This window comes from Seriola dumerili, unplaced genomic scaffold, assembly GCF_002260705.1.
Source record: "Seriola dumerili isolate Sdu_G_001 unplaced genomic scaffold, Sdu_1.0 BDQW01000113.1, whole genome shotgun sequence".
Taxonomy (NCBI): Eukaryota; Metazoa; Chordata; class Actinopteri; order Carangiformes; family Carangidae; genus Seriola; species Seriola dumerili.
This window is the reverse complement of record NW_019174368.1, coordinates 2173413-2188864: the sequence shown is the minus strand read 5'-3', so window position 1 is coordinate 2188864 and position 15452 is coordinate 2173413. Positions and strand designations below refer to the sequence as shown.

At 41.9% G+C, this 15452-nt stretch overlaps 1 protein-coding gene across 1 annotated transcript; it reads right to left on the bottom strand.

Annotated features, from left to right (window-relative positions):
- Positions 1-5967: 5967 nt before the first annotated feature.
- On the bottom strand, positions 5968-9693 carry txn2 (thioredoxin 2). Its single transcript, XM_022748049.1, has 4 exons — positions 9504-9693; positions 7784-8061; positions 6431-6554; positions 5968-6175 (listed from the first exon to the last, which is right to left on the bottom strand). Exons 1-4 carry the CDS (start codon positions 9588-9590, stop codon positions 6059-6061), a joined length of 606 nt encoding a protein of 201 aa, XP_022603770.1. The 5' UTR covers positions 9591-9693; the 3' UTR covers positions 5968-6058.
- Between the last annotated feature and the right edge of the window lie 5759 nt (positions 9694-15452).

Genomic DNA, 15452 nt, shown 5'->3' with positions numbered 1-15452 from the left:
TAAAAGCTCTGTGATGCCACTGCCAAAATCTGCGCAGAGGAATGGAAGAGTACAATGTGAACCTGTTTACTTCAAATACTGCAAATACTCCTCTGGGATTCAAATTGGTTGATTTGAGCACAGTTTGTAGAGTGGAACTGACGGCACAGAGCCAACGCATGCCACAACCAGCAGGGAAACATTAGCAATGGAAACTAGATATTTTTCTTTTTTTTTCAGTGGGAAACATGGATTAAAAAAGTCAGCAGCTTTGATCAGCACGAACTGAGGCTGAAATATAATTTAAAGCAGCGATTCCTAACCAGGGGTACTTGTGCCTCAGGGTGTAACCTCAGTTGCCAGTGGAAAGATTGTGGTATAGCTCAACTAATTTGGGAAAAAAAATATTAGGCCATGATTTGATTGAAAAATAAATATCCACAGATTGAGTCAGCTGTAACACTTGAACACCACAGGTTGCAAATGAGTGTGGGAAAACTAGTTGGCAAGTGAGCAGAAAAGTCTAAACAGTTTGATAAATGGCCACGGATAAACGGTAGAAATAGTTAGCTAAAAGTAAGAGATAAAGCAGGTGAACTTGTTAGCTAAAAGTAATGGATAAAACAGTTGAAATAGTTAGCTAAAAGTAAGAGATAAAACAGGTGAACTAGCTAGCTAAATGTAATGAATAAAACAGTTGAAATAATTATCTAACACAGTTGAACTAGTTAGCTAAAATTAGCGGATAAACGGTTGAAATAGTTAACTAGATGTAGTGGATAAAACAGTAGAAGTAATAGATAAAACAGCTGAACTAGTTAGCTAACACAGTTGAACTAGTTAGCTAAAATTAACGGACAAACAGTTGAAATAGCTAAAAGTAATGAATGAATGGTTGAAAGGTCTAGCTTCTGCCATTAACAGGGCAAATGCAATCTTCATCAAACTGACCCAACCCCTTGACAGTTCACTTATATGACAAAATTATAGCATTTTATATATTAGCACATCAAATAGTATTGAATAACTTAGTTTTTAATCAGGTCAAACTAACACATTAGAAACATGATGGATGATGTTGATGGTGTGATCTTCTGATAGGTCTGAAAAATCTGAAGAAAAAAATGGTTTAGAGGAAGGAAGTGCAAAGATAATTCTTCTCAGACAAGCAAAATCTTGACCTCTTTCTGTTTTATCCTCCATTCTTCACTCAGGAGGTGATGCCTGATAAGAGGCAGGAATATGAAACAGATGATGCTGCCCTGTGGTCCTGGGATAAGACCTGTTGCAGATATTGCTTCTATCAGTGACATCAGCTGCACATTCAGCACACCACACAAAGACAACTTTTTATTCCTATATTTAACCCAAGAATTGACATTATAACGGGGCCTCAGGCATGGCTGCCATCCATTCACAAACATAGGAAAATCACATTTTCTGCAGAACGTGTGATTTATGTTCGCTATGTGTCATTATGAAAAGAATGTGTCTGTGTGTTTTCCTATACGTTTAGCAGCTGGGCATCACATGTATGTAGAGCAAAACATTGAACATTCAGCAAGGCTGCCTGGAAAAATCAATAAATCTCTGTCCGGGATGGATGGGAAATATCCAAAATTTCAGCTACGGGGTCAAAGGTCACCCTGTCGCCTATTAGCTGAGCAGGACCAGATGCCGAGAGAGGAGAGAGGGCCAAGTGGAGGGGAATGAGGGGGAGTAAAAGAGAGTGAGAGACTGCTTACATACAAAAATAATAAAATAAACAACTTTGAATTCAAAACAAATTTCAAAATCGAAAAGAAGTTCACGTTGAAATAACCGTGTGCCTATAAAGTAAAAAGTAGTTACACAGTAAATGGCACAAGACACAAAACAAAGAGAACTGGGCAAAGAAAGAAATGTAGGATTAAAATGCAGGCATAAATGACCAAATATGGACACTTCTGACCTCACTATCTCCCTCCCTCTCGCTACCTCGCGCTCTCCTTTTCCCTGTGACCTACTCTCTCTCTCTCTCTCTCTCTCTCTCTCTCTCTCTCTCTCTCTCTCTCGCTCTCTTTCTCCTTCCTTCAGTTGGTTGTAATAGCAGCAGGGTGTGTCTGTAATTCAGGGTGTGCAAAGCCATTATATCATCCAGTCAGAAAGAAAGAGACCCATTCAGTGACAGTATGTTAAAAGAGTGGCATGTTAACTCACTGACCATGCTCGCTGTGTAATTACTTGTGTGAATTCATGTGTGTGGGCATTCACGCTTGGGTGTCTTGGTGAGAATGTGCGCGTTTCTGTGCCCTCATCCATGAACAGGGAAATATGGACATACAGTGGCTCAGACCTGTGTCAAATCTGGTAAATAGGTTGTTTAATGCTCCTGTCTGACCCAGATCTTGTAGCTGTAACCTCTTCTTACCTGACGTACACCGAGAGACGATTCGACACACACACATGCTTCAAAGTGATCTTTCCAACAACTTGCCGTTTTGTTCGACATCATTCCCCAGCCGCGTACAACACCCTGCCAAAATTATTCACGCCACTCGCTTCAGTTCACACAATCTCTCGGCATCATAAAGCCAAGTGTTTGTTTGTGTGTACCTTAAAGGCAAGAACCACAAGGAATAATTAAGAGCAGCTCCAGCTTTTAAGATAATGCAGTAATGAGAGTATGGCAGAGTAACTGGCTGTCTTCTGCTCTTTAGTCTCGCCCTGCTTCCAGTGCCACCATCCTCCTCCTTTCCGTAGTAATCAGTACACAGGAAGGAGTGATAAGACACATGTTGACTCACAAAACCAAGGAATGTGGAATAAAGGGAAAATACAGAACGCCTCCCCTCTTTTGTTAAGACGTCTCTTTGCTCATTCATCATCTGTGCTGATTGCTGATGCATCTCTAATGCACTCTAGGTCGATATATTGTTGTAAGCCATTTGTATGTTGCATGAGGAAAAGATGGAGGGATATAAACTGGCAGTGGCTGCTTTGTCTGTCTCGGGTTGGTATTTGTCTGGAACAGAGTGGAGACCTAACAAGGTGGAGGGCAGCATGTGTTTCAAATACAAATACAGCTATGTATTTACTATAAACACAGAATGCTCTCAGGCCGTGCCAGATCTGGGTGTTGTTACAAAGTCGCTCTCTCTCTCTCTCTCTTTCTCTCCCACACACACACACAGAAATTGCAATGCATCTTGTACATACAAACACACACACATACACACACACAGCAAAAGCATTTGGCCCAGTGACAGCCGCTTTAATTTCAAACAAACACACAGCAAACAACAGTTTCAGGCTCTGAGAGAGGCGAGCAAATAGAGTAGGGATAGAGTCACTCGAAGAATTCTGCAACTCTGCCTCTCAGCCCGTTTGTTCAGCAGCAGCCGCTGGCTTCCCCTGTCTTTTTTTGCCTTATATGGTCACAAGAGTGGTTGAGTAAGAGAGAGAGACAGCGGGAGCGAGGGTGGAGGTGTGGTCTATTGTTTTTGGCGGAAGAGGTGTAGGGTTACGCGCTGCTCTTGAACCTTTGGAGCTTGTCGTCATTTCTTCAGTCACCTCCTGTCTGAGGGCAGACAAAGAGGATGAGCAGACAACATGGAGGGGGGTGTGGGGGTGTGAGAAAGGGGGGGGGGGGGCAGATTGATTCATGAGTGTGAATCCTGAGGCCTCAAGACCATTCGGTGATTACTGAGAGGCAGAGAAGAGGTTGAAAGAGGTTAAAATGGCAGATCATTAACAAAGGTGCTATGATGCAGCCCCAGACATCGCTGAACTATGCAGGAATGTCTTTCATCCAGCACACAACAACAACTTTGTTTGTACATCTGGATCACTTGCCTCATTCACACCTGCTTATGTAATGCCAGTGGAATTCCCTCTATTCCAAAAAAAAAAAAAAACCACAGGGTCTCTGCACCCGGTTGCTACCGAGCAACTCTGCACGATCATATCCCCTGGCTTCCTCTGCGATGATCTAATCCAAGCCGGGACCGCTGAAAATGCAGATGGAACATGTCAAATGATGTGCACTTAATAAGCAGTCTGAAGGCCCTTGTCATGATTCTGTCAGCTGTGGTCTCTGTTACGGCATGCCAGGATGGCAAGGCAGGCTGGGATGGTAATGTTTTTATGGTTAGAGGGTCGTGAGAGAAGAGGGTATGATGAAATGATGACTCTCTGACTGCAGGTGCTCTTCTGTCTCCTTCAGCCCCATTTGACCTCATTTACTCGAGTGTCTCTGGCGGTCGATGACACAGAAACGCCTTAATCCTACAGTCCACACAAACACAGGAAAGAGACCTTGCATGGGAAGTGCATGTAGGTGCACCCCCCAGTGGGACAGGTAAAACACTGGAAAAGCATTTTTTTTTTTTTTTTTTTTTTTTACTTCTTTAGTCTTATGAACAACACTTAATTTACTTGTTGTGCTATGCAAACTCACCTTGCCGTGCTATTCCACTGTTAAACATTTACAATGTCCAGTGATAACACAGCACTTTATTACTTTTGGTTTAATAATTGGGAACCATGGCAACATCCCAACAAGCAGGCAGCGCCAAAAGTCAGAAATCCAAAGTACAGAGGCGTCTACATTGGTGTGATGTTTGAAGACACAGGCGAGTGATCCAACATGTTACCAAGCAGGTGAAAATGAAAATGAAAGGTCAAATGGGGCAGTCAACTGTCTGGCTCGACATGTGTTGACCCCAACTCTGATCGAGGAGGGAAAAGTGGTTTGGAGGAGGACGTTAGGGTCAGGTGTGAGACTCGAAGACATTGTGGGGATTGGAGAGACAGACAAGAAGGCAGACACTGTCGATTTAAGGGGATGATAGCAGGGAGGTCATTTACAGAGAGGCAATAAGTGGAGGGTGGTGTGGAGGCGTTTCAGTTACACTGATGAGAGGGTTGTGACAGCATGAGTAACAGCTCCACGGTCAGACAGAAATGGGGGAATATATAACACTGCATGCTAAACACAGACATAATAAAACAGGGAATAATTGAGCACCAACTTCTTCTCCTTTGATTCCTAGAGATGCAGACACACAGAGAAAAAAAACAAAACAAAACAAAAAAAAAACAACAAACCAGCATCTTATTTCTGGTGACTTCCACTGCTGTCAAAACATCCAGGGCCGGGAAAGTCCATGAACTTCACAGAAATATTGCCTCAGCGTCATTAGGGACAGTAAATCTTCCACCCTCGTCTCTTTTTCAACCACACACAAAAACACAAATCAAATACAGAACATCTTTTCTCTCCTTTATTACATCAGTTGATCATGTTTGTGGTACATTGAGTTCATTTCAGTAATAAACTAAATCAAACTCATAATTTGCAATTCCTGCTCGACTTCAGTTTCACAGTCAGGACCCCAAGACAAACACACACACACACACACCCACACACACACAAACATACAGACACAGACAAACACGCAAACATATCTTCCTTTCTCACATTATTAGGCATACTGGTGTAAAATGACCATGTGTGGCTCTGCGATGTCAAAGAAATGCCACCATCTAGTGGACATACGCAGGAACTACAGGTAACACTGTCAAACCTCATTCAGTATTGTCAGGTTTTAAGTTAAATCCTCTTCACCATTAAAACTATAAATGTTCATCCCTCATGTCATACAGTATAAGTGCATTACAGCGGTGTATTTTCCCCCATTCTACAGACTTTTACAGCGAACTGTTACACACCAGCTCGGCGGCTCTAGCGGTATGAATAGAGCCGCGGAGCCGTCACATTACTTGAAAGAAATGGAACTGCTGCAAAATGGAGCACAGCGTGAACTAAAAAGGTTAAAGGAGGCACACACCCAGCACTAGACAAAAGAAACAAGAGGGAGACAGAGAGACAGAAGCCATAATGCACAGCTGAAGCAGTGTGTCTAGGGATGGGTGTGAGCATTTGAGAGATTGCCAGCTGGGACTGCAGCAGAGATTTTACTTATTTGTCGGCTGCTGCTAAACAGGCTCAAGATGGCGGCTAAGGGCTGCCGACCATGCCAGAATCATACAAAACGGCACCAGAACGGTGGTGAATGGCAGGGCGGGAACAGTTGGTCTATTGTCCAATGACTTTGCTGACAAACGAGTCCAGCTCATCATCATCTTTGATCCCCACAAAATGGTCGACGACGTCACCTCCCCGCATGGCGATTACTGTCGGAACGGCAGACACCTGGCAACGGACAAATTTATGTTTTATAAGACAAGACTAATAATATTATGTCTTAATGATTGTTATGTAATGCAGTTGAGTACAATGCAATGTATTATCCTCCTCTCTGACTGCATGTGATCTTTTAGCAAAATTTTATCAAAATTTCCTCCACGACCACTAACAATGGATACTCTATACAAACTACAAGCTTCAAAGTTTAGATGGTAAACTTAAAAAATGTCAGTAATGCCACAGAAATACTTCAAGTCTCACCCCATATTCAATAGCCAAGTCTGTGTGGTCGTCTATGTCAACTTTTGCCATGGCAACACGGCCTTTCTGTTTCGCAACAGCCTTCTCCAACCTCGGCCCAAGGATCTTGCAAGGACCACACCACCTAAAAAACAACAAAGACACAAACAGACTGTGTGACTACAAGCTGCTGAAGGCTTTTCAACTAATTATGATTATATGTGTTTGTATAAGACTTTAAAGCAGCAAGTTTACAAAGTGCTGAACAACAGGTGTCAAGACAAAGGAATAATGAAAAATATAAATTATAAAGTATAACGCAGCAGGTCTTTTTGACAGCAGATGTTTTGACTGAACATAACATTAACGATTGCCATGTTCAAGTTTCTCAGTAAGCTGTGAGAGTGATCCAGCACAGCACCAGGGTTTTTTTTTTCCATTTAATTAATTATGCCTCCTCCCTTCCTTGCTCTTCTGTCCTCCAGCCTATGACCCAGAAATTAATCAAGGTCCACCATCATCAAGGACGTTCCCATGCCCTAAATGTGTCTTGGAGGAGGCGAGGAGCAAGGGGAGGCTCACAGAGCAGCTTTAAGCAACACCCAAATCAGCATCTGTGTAATGACTGGTCAGGTGATGTAATGAGACCGTAAAAAAGAACAAACAGGCTGCAGTAGGGATTGAAAGAATATCATTTCATGATTAATATACTTCAGATTTGACAAACTCTTTGTGGGATTAACGGCACCGATTTAGTCTCTGATGTGATTCATGTTTATTCATAAAATAGAAATGATTAGATTTGTGTATAATCTGAATCATGAATTCATCATAAAGACAAAAAAGCTTCACTTTTTTTAATCCTTCTTTTCTTATTTTGCATTCCACACCCATCTAGGCTCTTTCAGAAAAACTGAAGTCCAAATATTTCTTTCTTTAGGAGTGTTTTCCTAAATACAGCCAGAACTATATATATATATATATATATATATGCACACACTACTCTTCTGAACAGGCAAAATCTGTGTCACCTTTACATTAAAATCTGTGTCACCTTTACATTACATCTAAAGAAATTCTCTACTTAAACTTTTATTTTTGACATTATTTGCAAATTAGTCAGCCTGATCTTCAACTCCTACATTATTTTATCCCATCTAGATGGTTTATAGTGCTGCAGTCACTTAGTTAAAAAATTATTCACTCAACAGGTTGTTATAAGTAATTAATAGCTTCAGTCATTTTGAATAAAGTGACAAACACTATATAGTTCTTTGTTCTCAAATGTAGAGAGCTGTTGGATTTTGTTAATTTCTTGTTGATTTTGATTTCATCATTCAGTCACCTATAACCACATGTCCCTGGAGTACTCACTGTGCATGGAAGTCAACTAGCACGGGTAGTTCGCTGTTGATGACCCTCTCTGTGAAGTCCTCATGGTCCTGAACGTTGAAGGAGACTGCCCGGCAGGAGGTGTGAGGAAGGGAGCGAGGAAGAGTGCGTGAGGGAGAGAGGAAGGAGACTCGGGTTGTGGCGGACTGCAGGGAGGTGGAAAAAGAGGAGGAAGCGGTGGTGGCTGTGGATGCTGGGTGGCAGCGGATCTCCTTCACTGACAGCGTCCAAATTCTACGTACTAGCAGCCTGTGAGCCATCTGTAAAAAAAGACAGAAGATAACAAAATATTAAATGTTGTTTAATAGAATTCATTTAAATTTTTTTGCCAGTTTGACACAGGTTGAGGTAAAAGCAGAAGGACTTCTCAATGCTTTTACTGTACCACTAAAGAGGACACTTATGCAAGTCCAGCGTGTTTACAGCCACTTTCTCCATGCAGAGTGCACAATGGGTGGGTGTGTTTTCCTGTATGCTTGTTAAACTGAAGCACAAATAAGATTTCACAAGACTCTCATAGTCACCAACATTATGTAAGTTTACATAGCACAAACAAATCCATCAACAACTGCAATAGGTCTTATCTGATCTGACATAAAAAGGCAGGGCGTTAAAGTCTGAATCCACTTTAATCCCTGCACGTACAAAATATTAGCACTACTTCCTTGCCAGGAAAGAGTATTAGAGCTGTGCCAATTAGTCACTAACTCAACAGTCATTCGACAATTCATTGAGCGAAAATACAAGAAATTTACTGTTTTTTAAAAAAAAAAAATACATTATTTAATAATAGTATTATAGAGAATTATTCAAGAACAGTAATGACCATTTTTCACCAATTCATAGAAAAAAACAATGAATTGATAGAATAATCAGAATTAGATTAATGCAGATGTACCTGTTGATTATTCTCTCACATAACCAATTTATCATTTGGTCTATAAAATGGCAGAAAATGGTGAAAAATCCCATCAAAATTTTACAGAACCCAAGTTGTAGTATTGAAACTGTTTGGACTGAACCAGCCATCCAAACCCCAAAAACATTCACTTCACCATTCAAAAATGTAAATTATTATTCCATTATCAAACTTGCTGCCGATTAAATAGCCTGTCGATAGAAGACAGAAGAAACAATTTGTCGACTAATCGCTCTAGCTGTAATGAAAATGACTTTTAGGTTCAGTCCCTGCAGATATAGTGTCACTGCTTGGCAGTTTAAACCGTTAAGCAGTCAGTAATGGGATCAGCAGCAGCTCACCCCCCAGAGCTTGCTAGCAGTAGAAGCGATTTAAAAAAAAAAAATCACCATTAGATGTGCTGTTGTACAATAGTTTCTTACATTCAAGTATAAGTTGTGTAATGCTGATTTAGGAAATCTCTATGGCCTGTGAAGGTAGTTTACTCCATCAAACACTTTACTAACAAACCAACAATCATTATTTTCTAGTATTTCACTACTTAGCTATGCTAGTAAAACTGCCCAGTGATGCTAACTTCATTAACGGTCAGCTTCTCTGTGAACACATGTACAGCCATGATGTTCTGCTGTTACAACACTCACGCCTCACAGACGAAGAGACAACCGAGCTAACGCCGTTCAACACTTTCATAATCAACATGTCCTTCGTTACTAGTAATCCATTCACTCCCAACTTGCTTGGAGTGGTTTACTGCGTCTCTCGTGTCTGCTGCCTATCTACCGGCTGTTCGTTTACTCCATTAACCTCCGTTACGTATGACTTTGCCCTCTTCTTCGTTGTCGTCGTCCTCCTCCTCCTCCTCTTCATCCCAGCCTTACCCTTCACCGCTTCCAAACATTTAGAATCACATACACACAAACACACACACCGGACTGTTTCACTAACACATTTGCCACGTACAACACAGATTAAATAAACTGATGCCAAGTACTTTCCGTGTTTACCTTGCCGTTTAGCTAGCGTTGATCTTGACCTCGCGGACTACTGAAGTACTTCCGCTTTGGTGCCGCAGATTACAAAAGGGACCGAGCGGCTTTTTATCGCCTCGTCCTGGCTGCGGTGCTGTGAGCAGCGCCACCCCCCGGCCAGGTCCGGAAGTACACAATGGACCGTTTACGAGGAGCAAGAGATTGGTGAGATTTAACCCTGAGAACAAGTTAAGCCATCACGTATTGTGAAAGCACGTATTAGTGTAAGTGTTCATACCTTTTACCTAAGTATAAATATATAAAGAACTAATACCGTAATATAAAAATACCCCATTTTAAATAAAAACCCTGCATTTAAAGTCCTACTTATATCAGATAAATGTACTGAAAGTCTAGCTGTTTCCACCTGTTTGCAGTGTTTATGCTAAGCTACGCTAACTGTAGCTTAATATTTATTACCATGAGGCATTATCAATCTTCTCATATAATTCTTGACAAGACAGCAAATAAGCATGCTTCTCTAACTGTAAAACAATCCTTAGAATTAGGAACTGCCCTGAAGTACGGGTAGGACGATATAATTTAAGATAACAAACAAGCATTGGGTGAAGCATCGTTGCCTGTTTGTTTGTTTTTTATGTATGTGAACAATAAACAAGTAATATGTTGTCTGTGGGTCCAATTTTCCTCAGTAAAAACATGACATCTCCTGCGCTCATGCTCTGCACGATTAATTCATAATTTATAGAGATGGAACAGCTCGGTGGATGGACCGAGCCTTTGATGCGCAAGGGCAACAGGATGAAAGAGAGAGACGGTGGGTGGGTTGTTTATAATAGAGGTGGGTGTCATCCAAGGCTCAGTGAAAGAAGTCAGACTCAAATAGACTGAAGCAGCCACTGGACAGAGAGGAGCACAGACTAAGTGTTAGTATAGGGAAATAGTGGATGGGAGAAGATTTAAAGCATAAAGTCGTTGTGGTAAACCATTTCCAGGACCAGATGAGGAATTGCAGAGGAAAAGCACTTGGTTCTTTGAGTCATTTGTCATGACAACCACAAGCATCTTCTTGAAAAGATGAAGAGTCAGACTCCCTCTTTTATTTTTGCCACATTTTGTCACTGTGCAAACTAAACAACCTCCATTTGGACACTTTTAGGTTAGAGAAGTGAAGATGTAAAGAAGATGTCTTTTTTGATCACTCTCACTTTGGACTGTTGTGGATTTGTATTATTATAGTAGGCTATTTGAGCACTTTTGAACATGGGAATGGGCCATTTATTCCTACGCCGGAGGACATCTGAGGGGCATTTTTGAAGCACGTCCCAAAGTATTAGGATGGATAAAAGCCTTCAGAGGAAAGTTGGAGTTTCAAGACCTTCCCCCACTCTTCGACCGCCTCCGCTGTTTCGCAGCATAGGATTGTCTGGGCTCTCTGCCAGCGTGCCCCCACACAGACGGCTTCGCTCTATATTCTGCAGGTCTAGAGCTGTGTTGCCTGCAAACTCACACAATATTGAAGCTTCAGACATACACACTTTTACAGACATACTGACAAGCAACCATGCTCGTACAATTATGTGCCCACTCAGGTGCAACGATGCACTTTCAGAGGATATTCAGTCTAGCACCGTGTTGAATGCACTTGAGCCTGAAGTGGACTTAGAGCTACACAGAAGAGCTGTGTTTAGGTCAGGGGTTTTTGCAGATACATGGTCTCTAGTGTCAGCGAGTCCTCAGGATCAAAGTGGGCAGCAAGACAGACATCTGTTTTCTCACCTCTGTCCATCTGCTAGAGCCAGTGGCAGAAACACAGGCAGACAGGGCAGATTGGTGACTCCAATTCAGACATCAGAGGAACCTGCGATCAAAGAAAAGCAGCAGCAAAAGAGGAGAAAGAGGAGCTATAAGGTGGACTGTGCAGGGAAACAGAAATACATAGTGCCATCATTCACTGAGGAAGAAGAGGATGCCAGGCTCTGTGAATGGTTACAAAGTCTGGGCATTGCAGATAGCAATGCGAAAGACACCATCAACACAAACAACCAGCAACGACTATTTGTATCTAGATGCAGGGGAGTGATGAGCCACAGAGAGCCAGACACAGCGGCAAGCCACAGGAGAGACAGACGCCCCCATTTCCTACCTCCCATCTGTCAGTCGGACTCCCTCCTACATGTGCCCCTCCTGCTCCCTGAAAACTCACCCCCGCCCACACCCTGCACCTACCCCGACGCCCCCATCCATTCCCTACCTGTAGGGCCACTGAAGCCACTCTCATCGAGGAGGAAGTGAGGGGCAGTTGTCCAGCCAAAGAAGGGCGACCACTGACTTCCTCATGTCTTGCGGCTCTGCATTTCTAATTTATGCCTTGTTGTCTTCTCACTGGCTTTCAGACATTTAAACATTTTAAAAACAATATGGACATGCTTATAAGAAACTGTTTAGGTCATTCTAATACATTAATTTCTTGTCATCTTGATTATTCCCTTGTCCATGTCTGTTTTACAAAAGGTCACGATAACATGAACGCCTGTGTAGATGTTGAAGTTCTGTTCAGTAGCTGGTGGAGCTGTTATATGTTTCCATTATTTCATGTTGTATTTTTTTTTTTAGTTTTTTTTTACTGCTAACATATTATGTTAACGTGTTATAGGCACACAGATTGTCAATTAGCTCAACTAATTTAAAAAAATAGAAATTCCAATTTGATTTATTGACATATTGAGTCAGCTGAACGCTACCTGTTGCAAATGAGTGTGAAAAGTAATTAGCAAGTGAGCAGAGATGTTAGCTAAAAGCATTGGATGAAGGGGTTTAATGGATAGCTATAAGTGATTAATAAACAGTCTAAATAGTTAGGTAAAAATGAAATTGAATTAGCTAAAAGTAGGGTAATGGATAAACAGTTGAAAACGTTAGCTAGCTTAAAGATGATGGAAAAATGGTAAAAAAGGCTCAGCGTAATCGATAAATGGTTGAAATAAATTGCTAAAAATAAGAGATAAACAGTTAAAATAGATTGCTAAAAGAAACAGGTAAAGATTTGAATTAGCTATAATGGGTAAATGGTTAAAACATGTAGCTAAAAATAGTGGCTAAACAGCAGAATCATTGCCTAGCTTAAAGGTAATGGATAAGTGGTACTATAGCTTACGATTGCTAACTGGCCAACCCAATTTGAACATTTTAATTGTATGAAAATACATTGGAACAATATTCACTTTTAGACGGTGTCAAATAACAACCAGTTTAAAATCAATTCAAATCAACACATTTGGAAAATAATTGGTGGCGTCGATGAAGGGGCATTTGAGTGAATCAGATATGGTTATGTTAGATAAAAAAAAGAATAAATATTGTTCAAGAGGTGTTCATGGTAATGCGTCCATCTCTGCATTGACTATTATTATTATGGTGCATGAAATCACCAAAATAATTTCAATGCTGTGAGAGATGTTTATTTCAAGGTCTTGGTTTGTTTGGTCTTACCTGTTATTTCATGTCATGCCCTAATTTTTCCAGGAGAGGGCGATATCCGTTGAACAGACAGGAGAGGAGGGGGTGGAGGGTGGTGGTGGTGGTGGGGTGTTTATTAGACTGTGGCCGTTGGGGCCTGAACAGAGCTGTGCTCTGTGTCCCTGCAGAGGTGGGATCTGTATGTCAGGACCAGAACACACCAGCCTCAGTCCTTCTTACCGCTCGCCTCACATACCCATTCCTGCACATGTTTACCCTCAAACGCAGCCCAAACTGTTTGTGAGTGAGGCTCTTTTTTCAAGGCAGCTCGCCCCCCAGCCCTCTTTCCACCAAATAAACATTGCACCGGAAATTGCAGGGATATCTGGGATTTTTGAGGGGTCCCGGTGGAAAGGAGGAGAGGGCTAGAACAAGGGTGCTCTCTGTGACACCTTGGAGGTGAAGGGAGGGCGAAGACGCGAGGCGGGAGGGGGGATCCAGAAGGAAGGGCGTGACCTTGCCTTGGGTGGTTGGTGGGCACCAACAGTTAGATACATATTCACTGATGAACAGGTACAGGTGACCCAGTTTCCTTTGACCCCATCAGGAGCGCCCGGAGTGCGTGCTAAGGCTGACCTCTCTCATCACCGAAGGCGCCAACCCGGGCTAAAGGTCATAAGGAAGTGATACTCTGTGACGCAGAGCAAACCGTACTGCGTGTCTCCTGACAGATAACGACTTCTTCGGACGGCTGTAACTGCTGCACCTGATCGCTTTCCTCATGTGGCTGTTTATTCCCACTCCTCGCTTGTTTCCCGGCTGCACAAGCCTGCAGTTGGGAATACAACAGCCATTGATGAAGCTGAGGTTTCATAACAGCCCCTGACAAAGCACGCATGAATGGCAGGGTGTGTGTTCTTTGCGTACACAGAACGCTCCCTCCCGCCTTTGTGTGAGAGTTTTGTCCCAACTCACTCCCCATAAACCCAGATGTCTTTATTTGTTAATAACAGCCTGGTGGCATACCCTGTGGAAAAGCACACGCAGAATAAAGCTTGTTGTTGAACAGATCGTGCCAAGAGGACGATTACAGTAGATGACCTTGTAGTTATTTCAATTAGTGTGAAACTGTATCCTCAGTCATCTTTGAATCTCCTTACATGTCCTTTTGCTGGTCTGTCATCTTTTTTTAAACGTTGTGACTCCTCACTTTCTGTCTCCATTTACCATTGGCCTGTAATTGGCAGATTCTGTTCCTTGTGTACACCACGTCTTGATTATAGTCAGTCAGACCAGATGCTGTATATATACATATATATATATGTATATATATGGAATTGTACAAATAGAAGTTTAAATGAATGCCTTTCTCGTTTTTTATTGAAGGTTTGAACGTCTTAAAACACAGAGCTGTGTACTGTGAATGATGTGATGAATATGCAGCCACACGTTCCCGGTAAGTGTGAGTTTGAGAGCATAAATGATGCTAGGAATGTGTCTGGAGGGGTGCATGTGTATGGGATGAGACACCTGTATGTACCCTCCCTGTCTCCTTTTCCCAGCCCCGCTCTTATACCGATCTATGTTTCAGTGTTTGGGAAGTCAACAGTAGAGTTCCTGTTCTTGGTTTAAAAATAACTTTAGGACTAAAATTCCTTGCCCCCCTCCTCTCATCCTTTCTTACTGGCACTCTCCTAACCTCTCTCTTAGCTTGTTTTTCTTTCCCCTGTCTTCTGTTTTGGAACAGGCTGTGCACTCTAGTCTGTTTTTTTTTTTTTTCAGTCACCCTGTCTTTGTCCTTGCTGCACATACACACACACACACACACACACACACACACACACACACACACACACACACACACACACACGGACACAAAAACACCCTGAACAAATTTAATAACATCTACAACTTCCCTTTGCTCCACTCTGTTTTCTTTAAACATGTTTCTATTGCCATTTTCAGAAATAAGACTTGTCCGGTCCGTTTATCCTTGGGATGAACAGGGCAAAGAAAAAAAGAGATAAACTAATAGTGGAAAAAATAAAACAAAACAAGATGAAGAGTGTATATATGCTAGCAGCTCTGCTACTTAGCATTTAGCTCGAAGCACAACTGTGGCATCATCCTGGTGTGAAGCAGACAGAGCTGGTGTTTAACGATGTTGCAGAGGAAAAAATAAAAATGAAAGAACCTCTGTGGATCTGTCAGAAAAGTCAGACTAAAAATAACATTACCTTTCCCTCTCTCCAGCCCGTAGTAATTTTAATACACTCCCTCA